We start from the raw sequence: 15,209 nt of genomic DNA, 5'->3' as shown, positions 1-15,209 counted from the left end.
CTCTCTCTCTCTCTCTCTCTCTCTCTCTCTCTCTCTCTCTCTCTCTCTCTCTCTTTCACTGCCTGTCTCCAAAATGCTTCGGCCAACTAAAACCCTAGAGACTATCTACCCCTTTTATATGTGCCGCGGACCGATTGGGCCTTCTGTTACCGGCCCATTTACTCATTAAATGAAAATAAAATGTTAGTGTCACCCGCGGGTGAGATAGAGAGCCTGAGGTTTTAGATAATGAGATAATGCGTTCCTTCGTGGGCTCTCTTTCACTCTCACTCTTTTGTGCTCTTAAAAATAAAAATGGCGACGACAATCTCATCTTTGTTCTCGTCACCCAATCTCCTTCACCACCCATCAAAACCCGTCACAGGGCTGACCCTGAAAGCGACGCCGTTTCAGGGCTCTTATCTGAGGCTGGCCTCCAGAGGAGGGTTGCAGAGGCTGTACGCTGTTGCCGAAGAAGTCGCCGCCGCAGACCCGTCTTCCAAGGCCGCCCGGAGAGTCTACATCGGCAACATTCCCAGGACTGTGGATAATGCCGAGCTCACCAAAATCGTGGAAGAACATGGCGCTGTTGAGAAGGCTGAGGTCTCATTCTTAATTTCTCTGCCTTTGTCTTTAAATCTATCTTACAGATTGCTAATAACAGCAACACATTTACCTTATTGTAAAATGAGATTGAGATTTGGTTTGGTGACAGGTGATGTATGATAAGTACTCTGGAAGAAGTCGGCGGTTCGCATTTGTTACAACAAGGACTGTTGAAGATGCAAATGCCATAGTTGAGAAGCTGAATGGAACTGTAAGTTTCTCCGAATCTTTCGTTTGTTTGTGTTGTTGATTCAAGACTGGGTGATGACGTATTGTATGTTTTTCATTTCCTTGTTAATACAGGAGATTGGAGGGCGTGAGATAAAGGTGAACATAACCGAGAAGCCCCTCATACAACCAGATTTGTCACTTGTCCAGGCAGAAGAGTCGCAATTTGTTGACAGCCACCACAAAGTTTATGTTGGAAATCTTGCAAAGGGTGTTACGACAGAAACACTCCAGAAGCTTTTCTCTGAAAAGGCAAAGGTACTTAGTGCAAAGGTCTCCCGGGTTCCTGGAACCTCAAAATCTAGTGGATTTGGGTTCGTGTCTTTCTCATCAGAGGAGGATGTAGAAGCTGCCATCTCATCTTTCAACAACACTGTAAGTTTCTAACTGCTGTGAGTGGTGCTCTAGAGGAACTGTGGAATCTAACTATAAAGGCATATACACACTTGCACCCACATATGTTCTCTTGAGCATATTTTGTTCCTATTTTCTTCCTTTATATGTTCATAAAGTTTTCATGCACTTCTGATTATACAAGATATTATTTAAGGTGTGACCTTTGTTGAAACAGTAATGGCAATCATGGATATAGGTATAGGTGTAAATGTAATGAACGATGAAACAGCAATACTGCAAGGTGTGCAAGTTTGCTGTAGAACCATTCCCTACAGTCCTACACACACAGGATCACCAATTTATCTAACTTAGTGTTGTTACTTCATAAGCTCACTGATGTCCGTCTTTTGTTTTCCTATTACCGAGGCATTGATTTCCTTCATTAAACAAAGAGAAAATTACTGGCCTATTTTTCAAATTTGCATATGCTTGAGATCTCATCAGTACTTCTTCTCTTGTCTGTGTATTTTCCTGCTAATTGTTTTGTAGCAATGTGTACATGAAGCACAACACCCACTCATACTACATGATGCATGCTTCCTTGTGTTTACATCCTGCTAATGTTTACATTGTACTCATAATCTATGGTGGTTATGTTCTCATTGGGATAAATTTTGGTTGCTGCTTTATTGTGCATAATTGAAACTATGTGAGCACCATGTTTCCTTACTGAATTAATTTGACTACATCTTGTTTACTGCAGTTGTTTGAAGGCCAAAAAATTCGCGTCAACAAGGCATAGTAAACTGGCAGAACATTTTGTACTTGGGAGAGTTTGTTTTGTATCTATTGTATCAAACATTGGGACAGACCATTTCTATGTAGAACAAATAAAAATATATTCTCTTCATATGGTTCTGATCTCAAGGATGTTGTCATGACATGAGGTTTTGTAGTCTATCCTCGTTTAAGCTGACCAGTTAATAGAACAGATCACATGAGATAACTGGTGCCTTGAAGTTGTAACTATGATTTCTGGTAGAAGCTAATATTAATGGTTTTTACTTGGTGGATTTGGTGCTGTCAAGGCTAAATTTTACAGCATCACTTGTCATCATTTGTATTCAAGTAGTCTCTGTCAAGCTTTATGATTGAATTTGGTTGATTCTGTCTAAATATTAGCTGTGGGTATTAGGTCAATTTTGTAGTTTCTCACGGATGACCGTTGTTGGTTTTGTAACACAGTAGAATGGAGATGAAATGCATTTTGGTTCTGGTTTCTGCTAGCATGTTTTGTTTCCTCAATATTAGCACATCTCTGCATACCTCAAGAACGATCCATCTATAAACCATGCCCAAAGAAGTTGCATCATATTTGAAATCCACACCCGTCGTCCTGCCACTATCATCAGCCGTCATCTTAATAGCATCACCATCCGCGTCCACCACGGGGAGGTAGCGCACCACCGTTCAACAACTACAACTGGACATGGTAGGGAAGACCCGTCCTAGATCGGGAAATCGATCCGGACAGGCGTATACCGCTTCACATCGCACCACCTCTCTAATTCACCTTGCCGTTGACATGACTCGAGCTGCTCTAGTCCGACAACAAGGCAACCATGCTAGAGCAAAAATGGACTACATCTCAAACCACCAAACAACCTCACTTTCCGCTCTCTCTCTCTCTCTCTCTCTCTCTCTCTCTCTCTCTCTCTCTCTCTCTCTCTCCACCGCCACCAGCCTAAGAAGTGCAACCACCATCTTGCCACCTCAAGTCCCGTTTGGACGCACTGTCGGACAAAAGGAAAAAATATCTTCGAAATGTTAGAGGCAACATATTTTACATAGTAGAAAGATCAATCATTTTAAAAAGACAAAATGATCAAATTTTGTGGTTATGTCACCCTAGCTACCATCCTCTTTCTTCATCCTAGTTGCTCATTTCATCATACATCTTAATTTCAACGCTAAACTTATTTATCTCATTCTCACCCGTGTAAATACCCATTTATATGACATATTTGTTTATGAAAATGTCTCATTTATTTTTTGGCAATAAATAATTAAATAATAGGAGCAAGAGTCTCCAAATCCATGATTCAATAGGGTTATTCTCCAAATCTCAAGGAAAACAATGAATTCGGTACGACATTGACGAATACAGCCCCCATTAAAATAAATAAATAATGAAGTTGGGCAGGAGAGTGAAGGGCATGAGTGGTAACTGTGGAGAAAAGAGTGGGGCGCGCTTCTAAATCCAAAGTTGGCGGCACCTTTCATATTTCCCGCTCCCCTCAATCCAAAGTTGGGAAAAACATAAAAGGTTGGGAACCCTAAATAAAACCCCAAAACAATCTCTCACTCTCTCTCTCTCATAAAAGAAAACCAAAACCGCTGTTGGTGCTGGTGGAAGAAGAAAGAAGGATGTTCTATTCGCACACGATATTGGCTCGGAAGGGCCCTTTGGGTACCGTTTGGTGCGCTGCCCATCTCCAACACCGTCTCAAGAAGTCCCATTACGCCGCCACCGATATCCCCTCCACCGTCGGTTTGTCTCAATTTCCCTTCTTTCTTTTGCTCAAAAGTTTCATGCTTTCTCTTCATATCAACAACCCATTACATTTTAGGTTTTAGTTTCGCCCATGGGATTCTTATTTTGGGTTCAAACTGTTTCTTTCTTTTCCCAAATTTGGGTTTTTGATCACTTTCTGGGAACAATCTATATTTAATGGTCTTTGCTGATAGTTTTGTATGCTGATTTTGATACAAGCTTAAATGTTTTGGATCGATTATCTAACAATTTTCCATATGAATTGGTAATTAGATCGCATTATGTTTCCTGAGGTTCCTATTGCCCTCAGAATGTCTGGCCACCTTCTACTAGGGGTTGTTCGGATTTACTCAAAGAAAGTCGAGTATCTTCACCACGACTGTAATGTCGTATTGAATGGCCTTAAGAAGGCCTTTGTTTCTATAGACTTGACCTTGTCAGAGAACGCAATGCAAGCACCGCTCCAGTCCATCACAATGCCTGAAAATTATAACCTTGATGCTTTCGATTGCGGTGTCGACTTTGATTATGACGGGTAATTTTCTCACTTGTCCCTCTTTGTCATCTTTCTGTTTTTTTTTTTTTCAAACAATTTATGACCAACTGATTGTGTTTCCTCAGGGCTCACAACGATCATCAAGGGAATCAGGAGGATATCACACTAACAGGTTATTGAAGTGAATTTTTTTTTTGTTCTTTGGTCTTTCTTTTAGATAAAAGTCTTAACATATTTTAATTTTATATTACAGAACAATTTCCAATTGCAACAAACCCATATGTTGCTATAGATTTTGATGAGGTATTTTTCTTGTGTTTGCTCTCTTATATAGTAGTGTTCAAACGCTAAGGTATTGGAATTGCAATGTTACTGATTGAGACTTGTAATCTTTTTAGGATATCCAGATGATGGAGGATCAATCACATCCAATTGAGGATTTTGGTTCACATGATGCCCCTATGGATGTCGAGTATGCTTCCTAATGAATTTTGTATTATCAACAGAATGCTTTTAAATTCTTATTCTAGAATAATAAGTAATTATGTTTCCATGGTTACAGCACCGTCCCCCCACATCCGGAACAGGGTACTCATAGTCCAGTCAATCTGACAGATGAACAAACAATTCATAATGATGAAGTAAACCTTCAAGGTTTTCAAGGAATTTCTGGTGTTCCCAGTCCCACTGACACACAAAGGAGGCTTAGCGATGATTTTACCATTCCAGACCGTCCAGAAACCGAGACTCAGATGGATTTTGGATGTCAAGATCCTGGACCAACTCAGCATACAGAAATTCTTAATTTGAGTCCTGTTCCAGAAATAGAAACTCAACGCAATGCAGTTTCTGATAGAAACTCAGAAACCTTTCTATTATCTTCAAGTCATGGGAAGGATGTTACTGAATTACTTGATCCACCAACAAATGAGAAAGCCAATCTTTCTCCAATTACGGATGGAAGTACACATTCTATTGGGCCATCTCCAGCGGTTCAACAAAGTTCCGGAACACCAGCTTCTGTTGCTTCATTCTCAGAGGGTCGAATGAATATCAATACATCTGTTTCACTTGGTGCGGTTGCATAACTATTTCTATTTAATGTATGCTTTAGATTTAAAAATAAAAATCTCCACCTTTATCTTTCCTTTTAAAGTTTCTCTCTTGTTGCAGCAATTCAATCAACACCTCGTATTGAACAGCCACCTATTGAACAGCCACTTATTGCGCATCCAAGAGCAAGGAAAAGAAAAAAGCAGTACTTTGATGATCCTGTTGTGTTATCTAATAAGTATGAATTCAGATATTATTCTCATCATTGGACCAACATTCTTCTTGTATTGGTTACTGAGACAAGGTTGTGAATTTGTAGGTTTATTGGGAAGACAATTAAAGATGCCAGTGACTTGAAGCGCAAAAGGAAGAAGCTTCCGTCTTCTACATTGGGTATTTGGAAGTTGACCAATGTTTTAAGAAAGGAACAAGCTTTCCTTCAGCTTTCATTAACTGGTAAGTAAGCTTTATTTTTCTTTCCCAGTTTGTGCTTATTTCTTCTTATCCATGTTAATTAGTTTTTTTTTTTTTAAATATAATGAGAATCTGTTTCTCTTTTGTCAGGGTTATGCTCTGATCTTTGTAACATTTACAACAAAACATACATATCTACAAAATCCTATTTGTTTGAGGAAGCTCTTCCAGAGCCTAGGCCAACATCTGCTTCACCTACAACCGAAGTGGTCTCCGAAGATAGGGTTGCAGTATCTCCTTTTCCTCCTTTCCCTCCTCTTACGACTGATGTCTCCCCAGAGCATGGAGTTGGAGACTCTGTCCCTGCCAATGAAGCTTCCCCAGTGTATAACGGTCCACAATCCCATTTTTCCCCTGCTAATGGGTGTGAAGACATTGAACACTTTAGAGGTGTTGAATATGATGGGGTCAATATTGTACCCGATTCGCCTATAATAAAGCATGCTTCCTTGATGATAGATGATGATACTCCTGCCCCATCAAAAATGGGGTCAGCTTCAGTTCCTTCACTGGAAACAAATAGTGGAACTCATATTCTGCAGACACCAGATTTAACAGTGTCACCCGGATATAGAGAGTCTGAATTTGGAACACCAATGTCAACTTCAGAGAAGGGGGTACATCCTGAGTACACAGTTATTTCACAAAATGTTGAGTCAACTATTGCTGAACCAGAAGTAAGTTTTGAGTATTTGGTCGTATGTATTTTTATTCTTTACATTCCTTCTGCCTTCCCATTTCACTTTTTGGTTCTTTTGTTGAACAGTGCACTCTGCAGTTCATCTTTTCTGTTTATGCGATTCACTAGATTTAGGATTCCCTTGATGTAAGGCTCAGTACAGTATTAGGGACTCGATATAATGAACCTGAGGCTCGTTCCAACATGATGCAATCCGCTTGCTGAACTAAGCACAGCTCCCTCTTTCTCTATATAAAAATAAATAAAAAATTAGATAGAAAGTTCGGTACAACTCACTTTGATGTATGCTAGTGCTTCACTGAGCCTTGACTGAGCTATGTTTATCAATTACATGCCATACTCTTCGAAGCTTATCTTTCTATCTATATAATTTCAGACATTTAGTTTTTCTTATGTGTCGTCATATTTTATACAATACACAAGAGGCTATTGAAGGATAATAGTTACAGTAGAAGTTATAATATCAATGGGTGAAACATATAAGAATAATATGATATGCACACTAGTTAACACATAATGCTGTATGATGTGGCAAATAAATATGATGTATAATATGAAATGAATAATGTGATATGCTCGCTATGTGAAATTATGAAGCAATTGTCTGACTTGTTGAAATGTTTTATTGTAGGATCTTTGGTTTCTGGAGGCAGATGATCGTACACCAGCTGGTAACTGAAAATTATTTATATCATCTGTGTATAAGTGAATTTATCATTAATTGAACTACTATATGTTATGTACACTATTTGGATGATAAATGTATGTTTATACCAGGTTCTCAAGGGACAGAAGGAGTTGATTCATTGTCGGTCAGAACCAGGTACTTCTCTTTCTATTCTTTCTCTCTTTATTTGTAAAGGATGCTTAAATGTTAGTCACGGTACTTATGTAATCTCTACTTGTGTATTTTGTTGTCTTTTTTTTTTTTTTTTTCATTTGCGTGCAGGGCTGTGGCTCAATATTTGAAAAGCCAATCTCCAGAAGACCTATCTAGTGATCTCAGCTTGAACAAAATTTTAGAAGGAAAAAGAAGAAAGCTTTGTGCTAGAATGTTCTTTGAAACACTGGTAATTTTTTCCACATTTTTTTTGTTAGGCTACTGTTTTGAATGAATTAAGATATTTTGAATAATACCTTTACAAGCAGGACAATGCAAAGAGACTAAATTTTTTCGTACCACATTTGTACAAGAATGAACAAAATATTGTTTCATGAATAATATCTATGCTGCATCATGTGGTTTAAATGTGGTCAAAGAAAATGGGGTCTCTTTTGTATTGTCCTGGATAGAAAGTAAACTCATAAAATTTACTTGAAGTTCTGTGGTGGAGCATGCACAAGATATCATTGATCTTTGAAATGACATATGCATACAACTCGGAACACTTGATGTGTGTAACCTAAGTTCTGAAAATTTATGCCTTGAGGAAACAAAAAATTTTGTATGATTTTGATATCAGTTTGTGTTTTTTCTTTTCATCATATCCTTTTCACCTTGCTGTTAACTAATCTATTGGTTTAAGGTCATTTCTGTTTTCAGGATAAATGGTAAGAGTGACTTTGCTAGAACTGTTTATGGCTTAGCAGTTAGCAGCCAAAGTTTCATACTGCATTTTCCTTTCTAAGTCTTGGTGCCTGCTAGAATTCTGTTCTCCTCTTTTTTTTTCCTTTTTTTTTTTTCTTTTTTCATTTTTTCTGGAAAAACGCAACTTGTTGGATGCCCTCAGTCGGTTGTGAAATTGGTTTGTTATATGTATTTTCATAGCTTGTGAACAAAGCAAAACTTTTACTGCCTGTTGAAGTAGGTAATGTGGAGAGTTTGTTTGTATGTAATTGTTCTCATAAACTATTGTCATCTGTTTATACTAGTAAAAGTAATTATTCCTGGTATATTTCAGGTCTTGAAGAGTTATGATCTTATTGATGTAAAGCAAGAAGTCCCTTATGGTGACATTAGTTTGAAGTTGACTCAAACCCTTTCAAAGATCTAAGGTTGCTTAATGTGCTTTTTGGCTTTCATATATATAGGTAAAGGATCTTATTGCTACTTCTGAGCAGTCTTTGTGGTTGAGCTTTTTGTTGTAACGATGTTGGTGGGTTTGATGTTTTTCTATTGCTCGGATAAGAAATTTAACAAAAAAAAAAAAGAGTTCTATCTTTTGAGGATCTATCTTAATGGGGAAAGCGGGTGGGAGAAGCTGAAGTTGATATTGAACAGGCTTAAATCAAATCTGGATAAACTATTCTAATAGTTTTTCTTAGTAGGGAGGTGTTGACTTTTAAACATTTGCAAGTGTACTACTTGGAACTCAGACCCACTTTTTATTTTCCTCCGTCATTCTTTTCTCTTCGGTTTCAGTAAAATGTTGTACATTAATAGTAGATTAAGGACACTGGTTACTACCTCAGCAATGACTATCAGTAATGTATGGGGGTATAATGTTGTACTCATGAGTTTTCTTTCTTTTGTTCTCTCTTTTTTCAATTTACTTTTCTCTTTGGCTATGCCAGTGACATGTATTCTACAATCAGTAGCTATAAGCAGGCTAATTTTACACCATCTGCAGTTTTGCAGGAATTGCCAAGGGAGCTCAATCTTGAGTTTGTACAGCAATTGCAAAGTGATTTTGATCTTCTAGAGAAGTTTAGTCCACATGTGTAATTAGCAAAGGTTGTAAATTATTCTATTCATGTTTCCAGTGAATCCAGTTAACCTTATATCTATCTTTTATAAAATAGCAAATGCATTAGGTATTTTTATTGAACTACCTTTGATTACCTCGCAATTATTAGGCACTGCTGACTCGTCTAGCTAAGAAATATCAAGTTCTGCTGCAGTCAGATTATTTCTGTTGATAATTTCTAATCTATTCACATTAACATAACTTTATTTGTATGCTTGATTGTAACCTACATTTTTCCATTAGCAGAAAAGAATATGAAGATTAAAAGGGTTCATCCATCAGTTTATGCGAGAGAAAAGAATGCAGCTGGTTTAGCATGAGCTTATGCTTTGCATCAATCATAGTTTAGACTGAATTGGCATAAGAAATCAGAACAATTGACTACTGCAAACTGCAACAAATCCTTGATACTAAATTGTGAATTACATGTTCCTAGCATCAAGCCTTTATTTCCCAATTTGCATTTATGCCCCGCTGAAGTCTAATAAGTCGCACAACATACAGAAATTTCAAACATCTTTAGATTGGGGCATTATAGAAACTTAATTTCCAGACACAAGTGTGTCGATCTTCTTTTCAACATGCGCTTCATAGTCTTCGAGGCGACCCTTGACCGCATCATTTTCCCAGCGGACGAGTGTTGGAACTCCAGAGATCTTAAACCTTGAGTCCACTCTCCATGGGTGTTGAGGAGTCCTCCATGTTGGTCTATCTCCAACATATGCTCTCAGAAGTGCGACATCACCTGGAGCAGCTTCCAGCTTTTTGTAGATTACAGGTTCGGCTCTCACACAATCTGACACAAAAAGGTGAATATCAGTTTAACAATCAGATGATCCTCCTCTCCCAAGTAGTTTTCAAAAAAACTTAGCACATGTTAATGAACAGCATAGTCACACGGCCAACCAAGAACCAGATAAAATCAATCGTAATCCAATTTTTTTTTTTTCACCAACCAGTGTGAAGACTACTACAGATCAATGCCAACAATCCATTTTCACATTCATAGAATGGAGTAGCTTTGGTTTCTTATCTGACCTATCTTATTCCATACACTTGATTTATAAACATAGCAAACATCTTGATTACAATTCAAGCTCCAGTAAAAACACAATGTATTGTTAAACCATTACAGATACTCCCTAATGTGCCTTCCCTGCAAGAATATAAGATTTAGAATTACACAAAGGTATTTGTGAGAAAGAATAATACTGAAGTATGAACCAGAATGGTGTACAAAGCCCTGTGCTTCAAACAAAAGAGCGAGAAAACACAAATTTAAACAAACATGAAACTTTCCCATCGATTCTAGTAACTAGCAAGTTGATCTAGGACTAGAAGGCATAAAGCTAACCAGTTTGGCAAGAAACGGATATGAGCGTATAAATAATGATGGAAGAATAGAATACCAGGACACCAGCTGAGAGAAGTGGAAGGGTCTTTGTCGGCCAAGAAGAGGATGAAATTGGCCTTATTCTTGGGTGCTTCTTCTCTGAATTTCTCAAACACGCTGTCGAAGCTGGAGATGGTCGCGTCCAACACCTTCAGAGGCATTTCTTTCCCTTTTCTTTTCACAACCCAACTTTACCCAACACAACAAGATGAACAGATAACGATGGGCGTCTCTGGTTTTTATAGGCAGATGATATGGTCCATATGGAGAGGATAGGTTGGTAAATTTCTATGTTGCCCTCCTCCCTGCCCTTGTTTGCTGCAAAAATACATGGTCACTCTAAGTGGTAGTCTCATCTAACATTGATTCTTAATATATGACTCATAACATCTTTAATTAATCATTTTATTAGACTTTCTTTTTATACGAAAATGAAATAATTACAAAAAAACACCTCTTCGACAACTCGAGTTTACATTATTAAACAACAAAGCTCTAGACACAGCTTCCGGATATCTATCCTGCCACACTTGACCATTAAGGAGTTGATGATCTTCTCAATATTCAAAATGCTTAAGATTTCAATCTACAACAGTAGCTATTTATAGAGAATGAAATTCTCCCCCTCAATTAATGCACTCAATCATATAATCAATTTGCGTTTTTCAAATCATGCAATCAGTCAACCATCATTTTGCACTTTCCAAAACAATTCTTATTTAAACGTGCAATAATTCACTATGATCAAGAACTCGAGAAATTCTATTTCACACACTTAGTTGAATCATCTCCATGATAGAAACAATATACAATCAACTCTTTCAATACCTCATATATGAAAGTTTAGCATATATAGATATTTACTATATTTCCTTAACTAAATCATCAATTAAAATGCAAAGAAGTCAACTTACCATAGATAAGATATTCAAATCTTATGACCTTGTAGAGATCCCATTGATGGTAATTTTGATACCTTTGATCATGCAGACTTCCAATCATGTTGAGTTTGAATCTTTGCATCTTGTCCTAGTGCAATTGGGAAACCTTGTGTTGATGGTATATATACCGCAAGCATAAGCAACGACCTCGTAGACCGTTTTCCGGCCATGAAGGACCCTGCCTCCGACATACTTCCGGTAGACCGACATCCGGGCTATCCTGCCATGGTGAAAGATGATCTATACCACATCGGGAAGATGCTCTCTTAAGCTCCATAAAAAGGCATCATAAGAAGATATATGTGTAGTTAGTCCCACATCGGAAACATAATATGTGAGGGGACCTTTCTTAGCTATAAAAGGAAGGCTTCCTATATGTAGAAAGCCCTATCCCGATGCCTACTCACTCCATCTTGGAGAGCTCTTGTAACACCAAAGGCATATTGGCCATGATAATGGAATCTTAAGTGGACATAGCCATGTCCTCCGATGGCATGGTGAACCACTATATGTCTTTGTCTCTTGCCCATGTTGTATCTTGCTCATGTTCATGTTCCACCATGATTCTACATAGTCTCCGGGATTATGCAGCAACATTTTGGTGTCGTCTGTCTCCAGACAATTTATATCATCCTTTTAAAAACGAAGCAAGTGGCTTGATAAAGCACAAACGGCGTTAAACCGTCACTCGAGTAGAAACACAAGATATGGAAAGGGCTCACTACCTTTGTCCATGGAAAAATGAAACCCCTGGATGGCTGTAGAAGGGGAACCAGCGGTACCTTGCCATTGGAAACATAAAAACACCTCGCCCGGCCGAAGAATTTTTGAGGCCGGGGTCGGGAGGGACATTTTTTGTCTTATTGGCGGACTTAAAGATTACGATGTATATCAAGAAAAGTAAAACCCGAAATAAGCAAGTAAAGACAACACCTGAGTAACACCCATGTGTAAAAAGAGCAAGACCAATGCATCAAAAGTAGAGAATATCAACAAGCAAGACCCGAGAATCACATTGAGCACTACCCGCCCGAGTACCAAATTCATCGGTAGTATAGCAAATAGAAAGCAACACCCGAGCAACACTTGAGGGGACATAGCGAATCTTGACACTCTTCAAAAAGAGAAGAAACCCATGAGAAAAAGGAGGAGAGGGGGAAGTAATTTCGAGTAAGAGAACCCTTCTTTCTTAGGGAGTTAGTGGGGATAGGGGGTGTATGCCGTTACTCGGTTGTTATTTATGCTTGGCGGGAGTTGGGGGGACATACAATTTATTTGTAACTCTCCAAGTAAGATGGTCCTCTTACTCAGGAGTTGGGGGGACATGTTGATGGTATATATACCGCAAGCATAAACAACGACCTCATAGACCGTTTTTCGGCCATGAAGGACCCCGCCCCCGACATACTTTCGGTAGACCGACATCCGGGCTACCTCACTATGGTGAAAGATCATCGGTACCACATCAGGAAGGTGCTCTCTCAAGCCCCACAAGAAGGTATCATAAGAAAATATATGTGTAGTTAGTCCCACATCGGAAACATAATATGTGAAGTAACCTTCTTTAGCTATAAAAGGAAGGCTTCCCATATGTAGAAAGCCCTTTCCCGATCCCTACTCACCCCATCTTGGAGAGCTCTTGTAACACCAAACACATATCTTAAGTGGACGTAGCCATGTCCTCCGATGACATGGTGAACCACTATATGTACGTCCTTGTCTCTTACCCATGTTGTATCTTGCTCATGTTCATGTTCCACCGTGATTCTACATAGTCTCCGGGATTATACAGAAACACCTTGTGTTGAATAAGAATAGTCAGTATACCTATATTCTCCCCATTTGACATTGATATTCAACACAAGATCAAAGACCTGCAAAACAAACAAAGACGCAATACACATATCCATATGCATATAACTTTATCATGATAGCTTTTAGAGATCTTTTGAATTAGTTTCCCTCCTTTTCTAGATCTCTGAAATTACACCATCAAAACATAATTACAAAGTTATGCATAGATAATAAGTCATCAGGAATCTTGTGTTTATGCACTTACACACTAACAGTTTGAAATGTAAAGCACCATATTGTTCATAATAAAAGAGAATTAAAAAAAAAAAATCAAGAAACAAAAGCAAAGTAAAAACCCTTGATCTTTTCTCCCCCTGAATAGCATGCCAAAGTGTTTAAGTCCACTTAGCCCAACCTTGATGGTGTTTGTCTATGCTTGGATCCACCTCCTCTTCCTTTGGCTCCCAAGGAGTGTCAGGTTTTGGTTTAGGGTCATCTACTTGCATGATACCATTTGAGGCCTCTGGCTAAGGCTGTTATGCATTGGATTCACTTGCAGGGCCAGTAGGTTGTTTAGGGAAGCTAGGAGGCACTTCAAGAGAGTCAGATCGTTAGAATTCAATTTTGTGGATAATACAGTCATGGTCCAGATCAGGAGGAAACATATCTTTACACTGTTGTCAAACAATCCCAACTATTTTTCAGATTATTGGTCATCCAATGCCAAAACAACTCATAAACTACCATAGTAAACTTTCATGAGAGCTTGTGTGGCTGTACGCTTTAAGTGTAATTATAGGTGCTCACGACTTCACTCATGGGTTTATGTAGACGGTACCAGTAGTTTGGCTACCAGGCCCATATACCGACCTAGGGCCCGTCCGGGTAAGCATGACTACTTAACCCCACGAGCAATGCGGGCCGAAAAGAAGTACGATCAAAGTGTTGAATATCTAATCTGCATGGAAACTAGAAGAGGACATTTATCCCACATCGATTGGCAGAGAGAAGAGCAAACTTGCATGAGGCTACTAAAAAGGCTTAATTGTCAGCTAAACATGTAACATTTAGTACGTGAACCAGATATTGACTTTGCCATTGAAGAGGGAAAGAGCAGATAAGTCCCAGTCTCACATATAAACAACTTATTACCCCCCATTTTCTTTGGTTCTTGGGTCTGGTTCTCGATTCTCTTTCGTCAACCACAACTCCATGGCTTGGATGATGATACTATGTTTTGAGGGAGCTCTTCTTATACTTTGGGACTTGATTGACATCAATTACTTAGGCATCAACGCTCATATTTAGCATTTCTCACTACCTTACGGCTATTGGCGGTGATGACAACGACGATGTTAGCGAGCATGGGTGGTTGGTGTGGTAGATTTGTTAGTGCTGTTGCAATTCTTCTTTCAAATCTTAGGCCTCCGTTTTATAGATTAGTGAGTTGTTGGTATACTCACTCTTTTGAGTTTAATCAAATTGAAGACCCATGCAATATTAACTTTTCAGTCTTGTGTTTACAGACTTTGTAATTGAACTTATATTTTGATTGATAAAAGAATATACATATCAAGTTTGATCAAGTTAGAGACATGTGTTATTTGTTAATAGCGCTTTAGTTTCGTGTTTTCAAACTTCGTAATTGAATTTATCTTTTAATTAATATATTGAGAAATTTTAAATACACATCCCTAATATCTTAATACACACCCTTACTTAATACACCACCTATCAAGTTTTTCATTTAAGTATTATACTTAATACACATCCCAAACTGCCTAAAATGCCCTGAATTTATGAAATATTCCGTTATTTAATATAATTAATATATATTTACTATTTGGTACCTCTTTTTACATATTATTTCGTCTAATTTTTGCTAGAAATTTGTGGTTATCATCGTTCAATTTATAATCAAATGATTATTATTATATCCCAACTCCAAATCACCAATACAAGTTTTCA

At 38.2% G+C, this 15,209-nt stretch overlaps 4 protein-coding genes across 4 annotated transcripts in view; 2 read left to right on the top strand and 2 right to left on the bottom strand.

Moving 5' to 3' along the window:
• The window catches only part of LOC101312282 (60S ribosomal protein L6-like), a 4,519-nt gene extending 1,666 nt beyond the window's left edge, over positions 1-2,853 (bottom strand). The window contains exon 1 of the mRNA XM_004306458.1: positions 2,815-2,853. The gene's annotated coding sequence lies outside the window, so the exon portion shown is untranslated. The remainder of the gene's footprint in view (positions 1-2,814) is intronic.
• Positions 257-2,219, top strand: LOC101312571 (30S ribosomal protein 2, chloroplastic-like). Its single transcript, XM_004306459.1, has 4 exons — positions 257-582; positions 695-796; positions 889-1,188; positions 1,913-2,219. Exons 1-4 carry the CDS (start codon positions 295-297, stop codon positions 1,949-1,951), a joined length of 729 nt encoding a protein of 242 aa, XP_004306507.1. The 5' UTR covers positions 257-294; the 3' UTR covers positions 1,952-2,219.
• A 723-nt stretch (positions 2,854-3,576) lies between the features above and the next one.
• On the top strand, positions 3,577-8,420 carry LOC101310358 (sister chromatid cohesion 1 protein 3-like). Its single transcript, XM_004308164.1, has 13 exons — positions 3,577-3,700; positions 3,977-4,238; positions 4,325-4,371; positions 4,453-4,502; positions 4,598-4,671; positions 4,762-5,273; positions 5,373-5,490; positions 5,572-5,708; positions 5,817-6,403; positions 7,058-7,097; positions 7,204-7,249; positions 7,376-7,496; positions 8,328-8,420. The coding sequence occupies exons 1-13, from the start codon at positions 3,577-3,579 to the stop codon at positions 8,418-8,420; spliced, it is 2,211 nt and encodes a 736-aa protein (XP_004308212.1).
• A 1,055-nt stretch (positions 8,421-9,475) lies between these two features.
• Positions 9,476-10,828, bottom strand: LOC101311995 (thioredoxin-like protein Clot-like). Its single transcript, XM_004306457.1, has 2 exons — positions 10,523-10,828; positions 9,476-9,909 (listed from the first exon to the last, which is right to left on the bottom strand). Exons 1-2 carry the CDS (start codon positions 10,665-10,667, stop codon positions 9,656-9,658), a joined length of 399 nt encoding a protein of 132 aa, XP_004306505.1. The 5' UTR covers positions 10,668-10,828; the 3' UTR covers positions 9,476-9,655.
• Between the last annotated feature and the right edge of the window lie 4,381 nt (positions 10,829-15,209).

The sequence above is a fragment of the Fragaria vesca genome, linkage group LG7, assembly GCF_000184155.1.
Source record: "Fragaria vesca subsp. vesca linkage group LG7, FraVesHawaii_1.0, whole genome shotgun sequence".
Taxonomy (NCBI): Eukaryota; Viridiplantae; Streptophyta; class Magnoliopsida; order Rosales; family Rosaceae; genus Fragaria; species Fragaria vesca.
Note: the sequence above shows the minus strand (reverse complement) of the source record. Positions and strands in the feature narration are given on the sequence as shown.

Excerpts from the sequence above, each read along its gene's own strand:
- LOC101312571 (XM_004306459.1), top strand. The coding sequence starts at position 295 with ATGGCGACGACAATCTCATCTTTGTTCTCGTCACCCAATCTCCTTCAC. Across the intron at positions 583-694 it reads GCGCTGTTGAGAAGGCTGAG|GTGATGTATGATAAGTACTC; the intron begins GTCTCATTCTTA and ends GTTTGGTGACAG. Across the intron at positions 1,189-1,912 it reads TCTCATCTTTCAACAACACT|TTGTTTGAAGGCCAAAAAAT; the intron begins GTAAGTTTCTAA and ends TGTTTACTGCAG.
- LOC101311995 (XM_004306457.1), bottom strand. The coding sequence starts at position 10,667 with ATGCCTCTGAAGGTGTTGGACGCGACCATCTCCAGCTTCGACAGCGTG. Across the intron at positions 9,910-10,522 it reads TTCTCTCAGCTGGTGTCCTG|ATTGTGTGAGAGCCGAACCT; the intron begins GTATTCTATTCT and ends TTTTTGTGTCAG.
- LOC101310358 (XM_004308164.1), top strand. The coding sequence starts at position 3,577 with ATGTTCTATTCGCACACGATATTGGCTCGGAAGGGCCCTTTGGGTACC. Across the intron at positions 5,709-5,816 it reads CCTTCAGCTTTCATTAACTG|GGTTATGCTCTGATCTTTGT; the intron begins GTAAGTAAGCTT and ends CTCTTTTGTCAG. Across the intron at positions 7,098-7,203 it reads AGATGATCGTACACCAGCTG|GTTCTCAAGGGACAGAAGGA; the intron begins GTAACTGAAAAT and ends TGTTTATACCAG.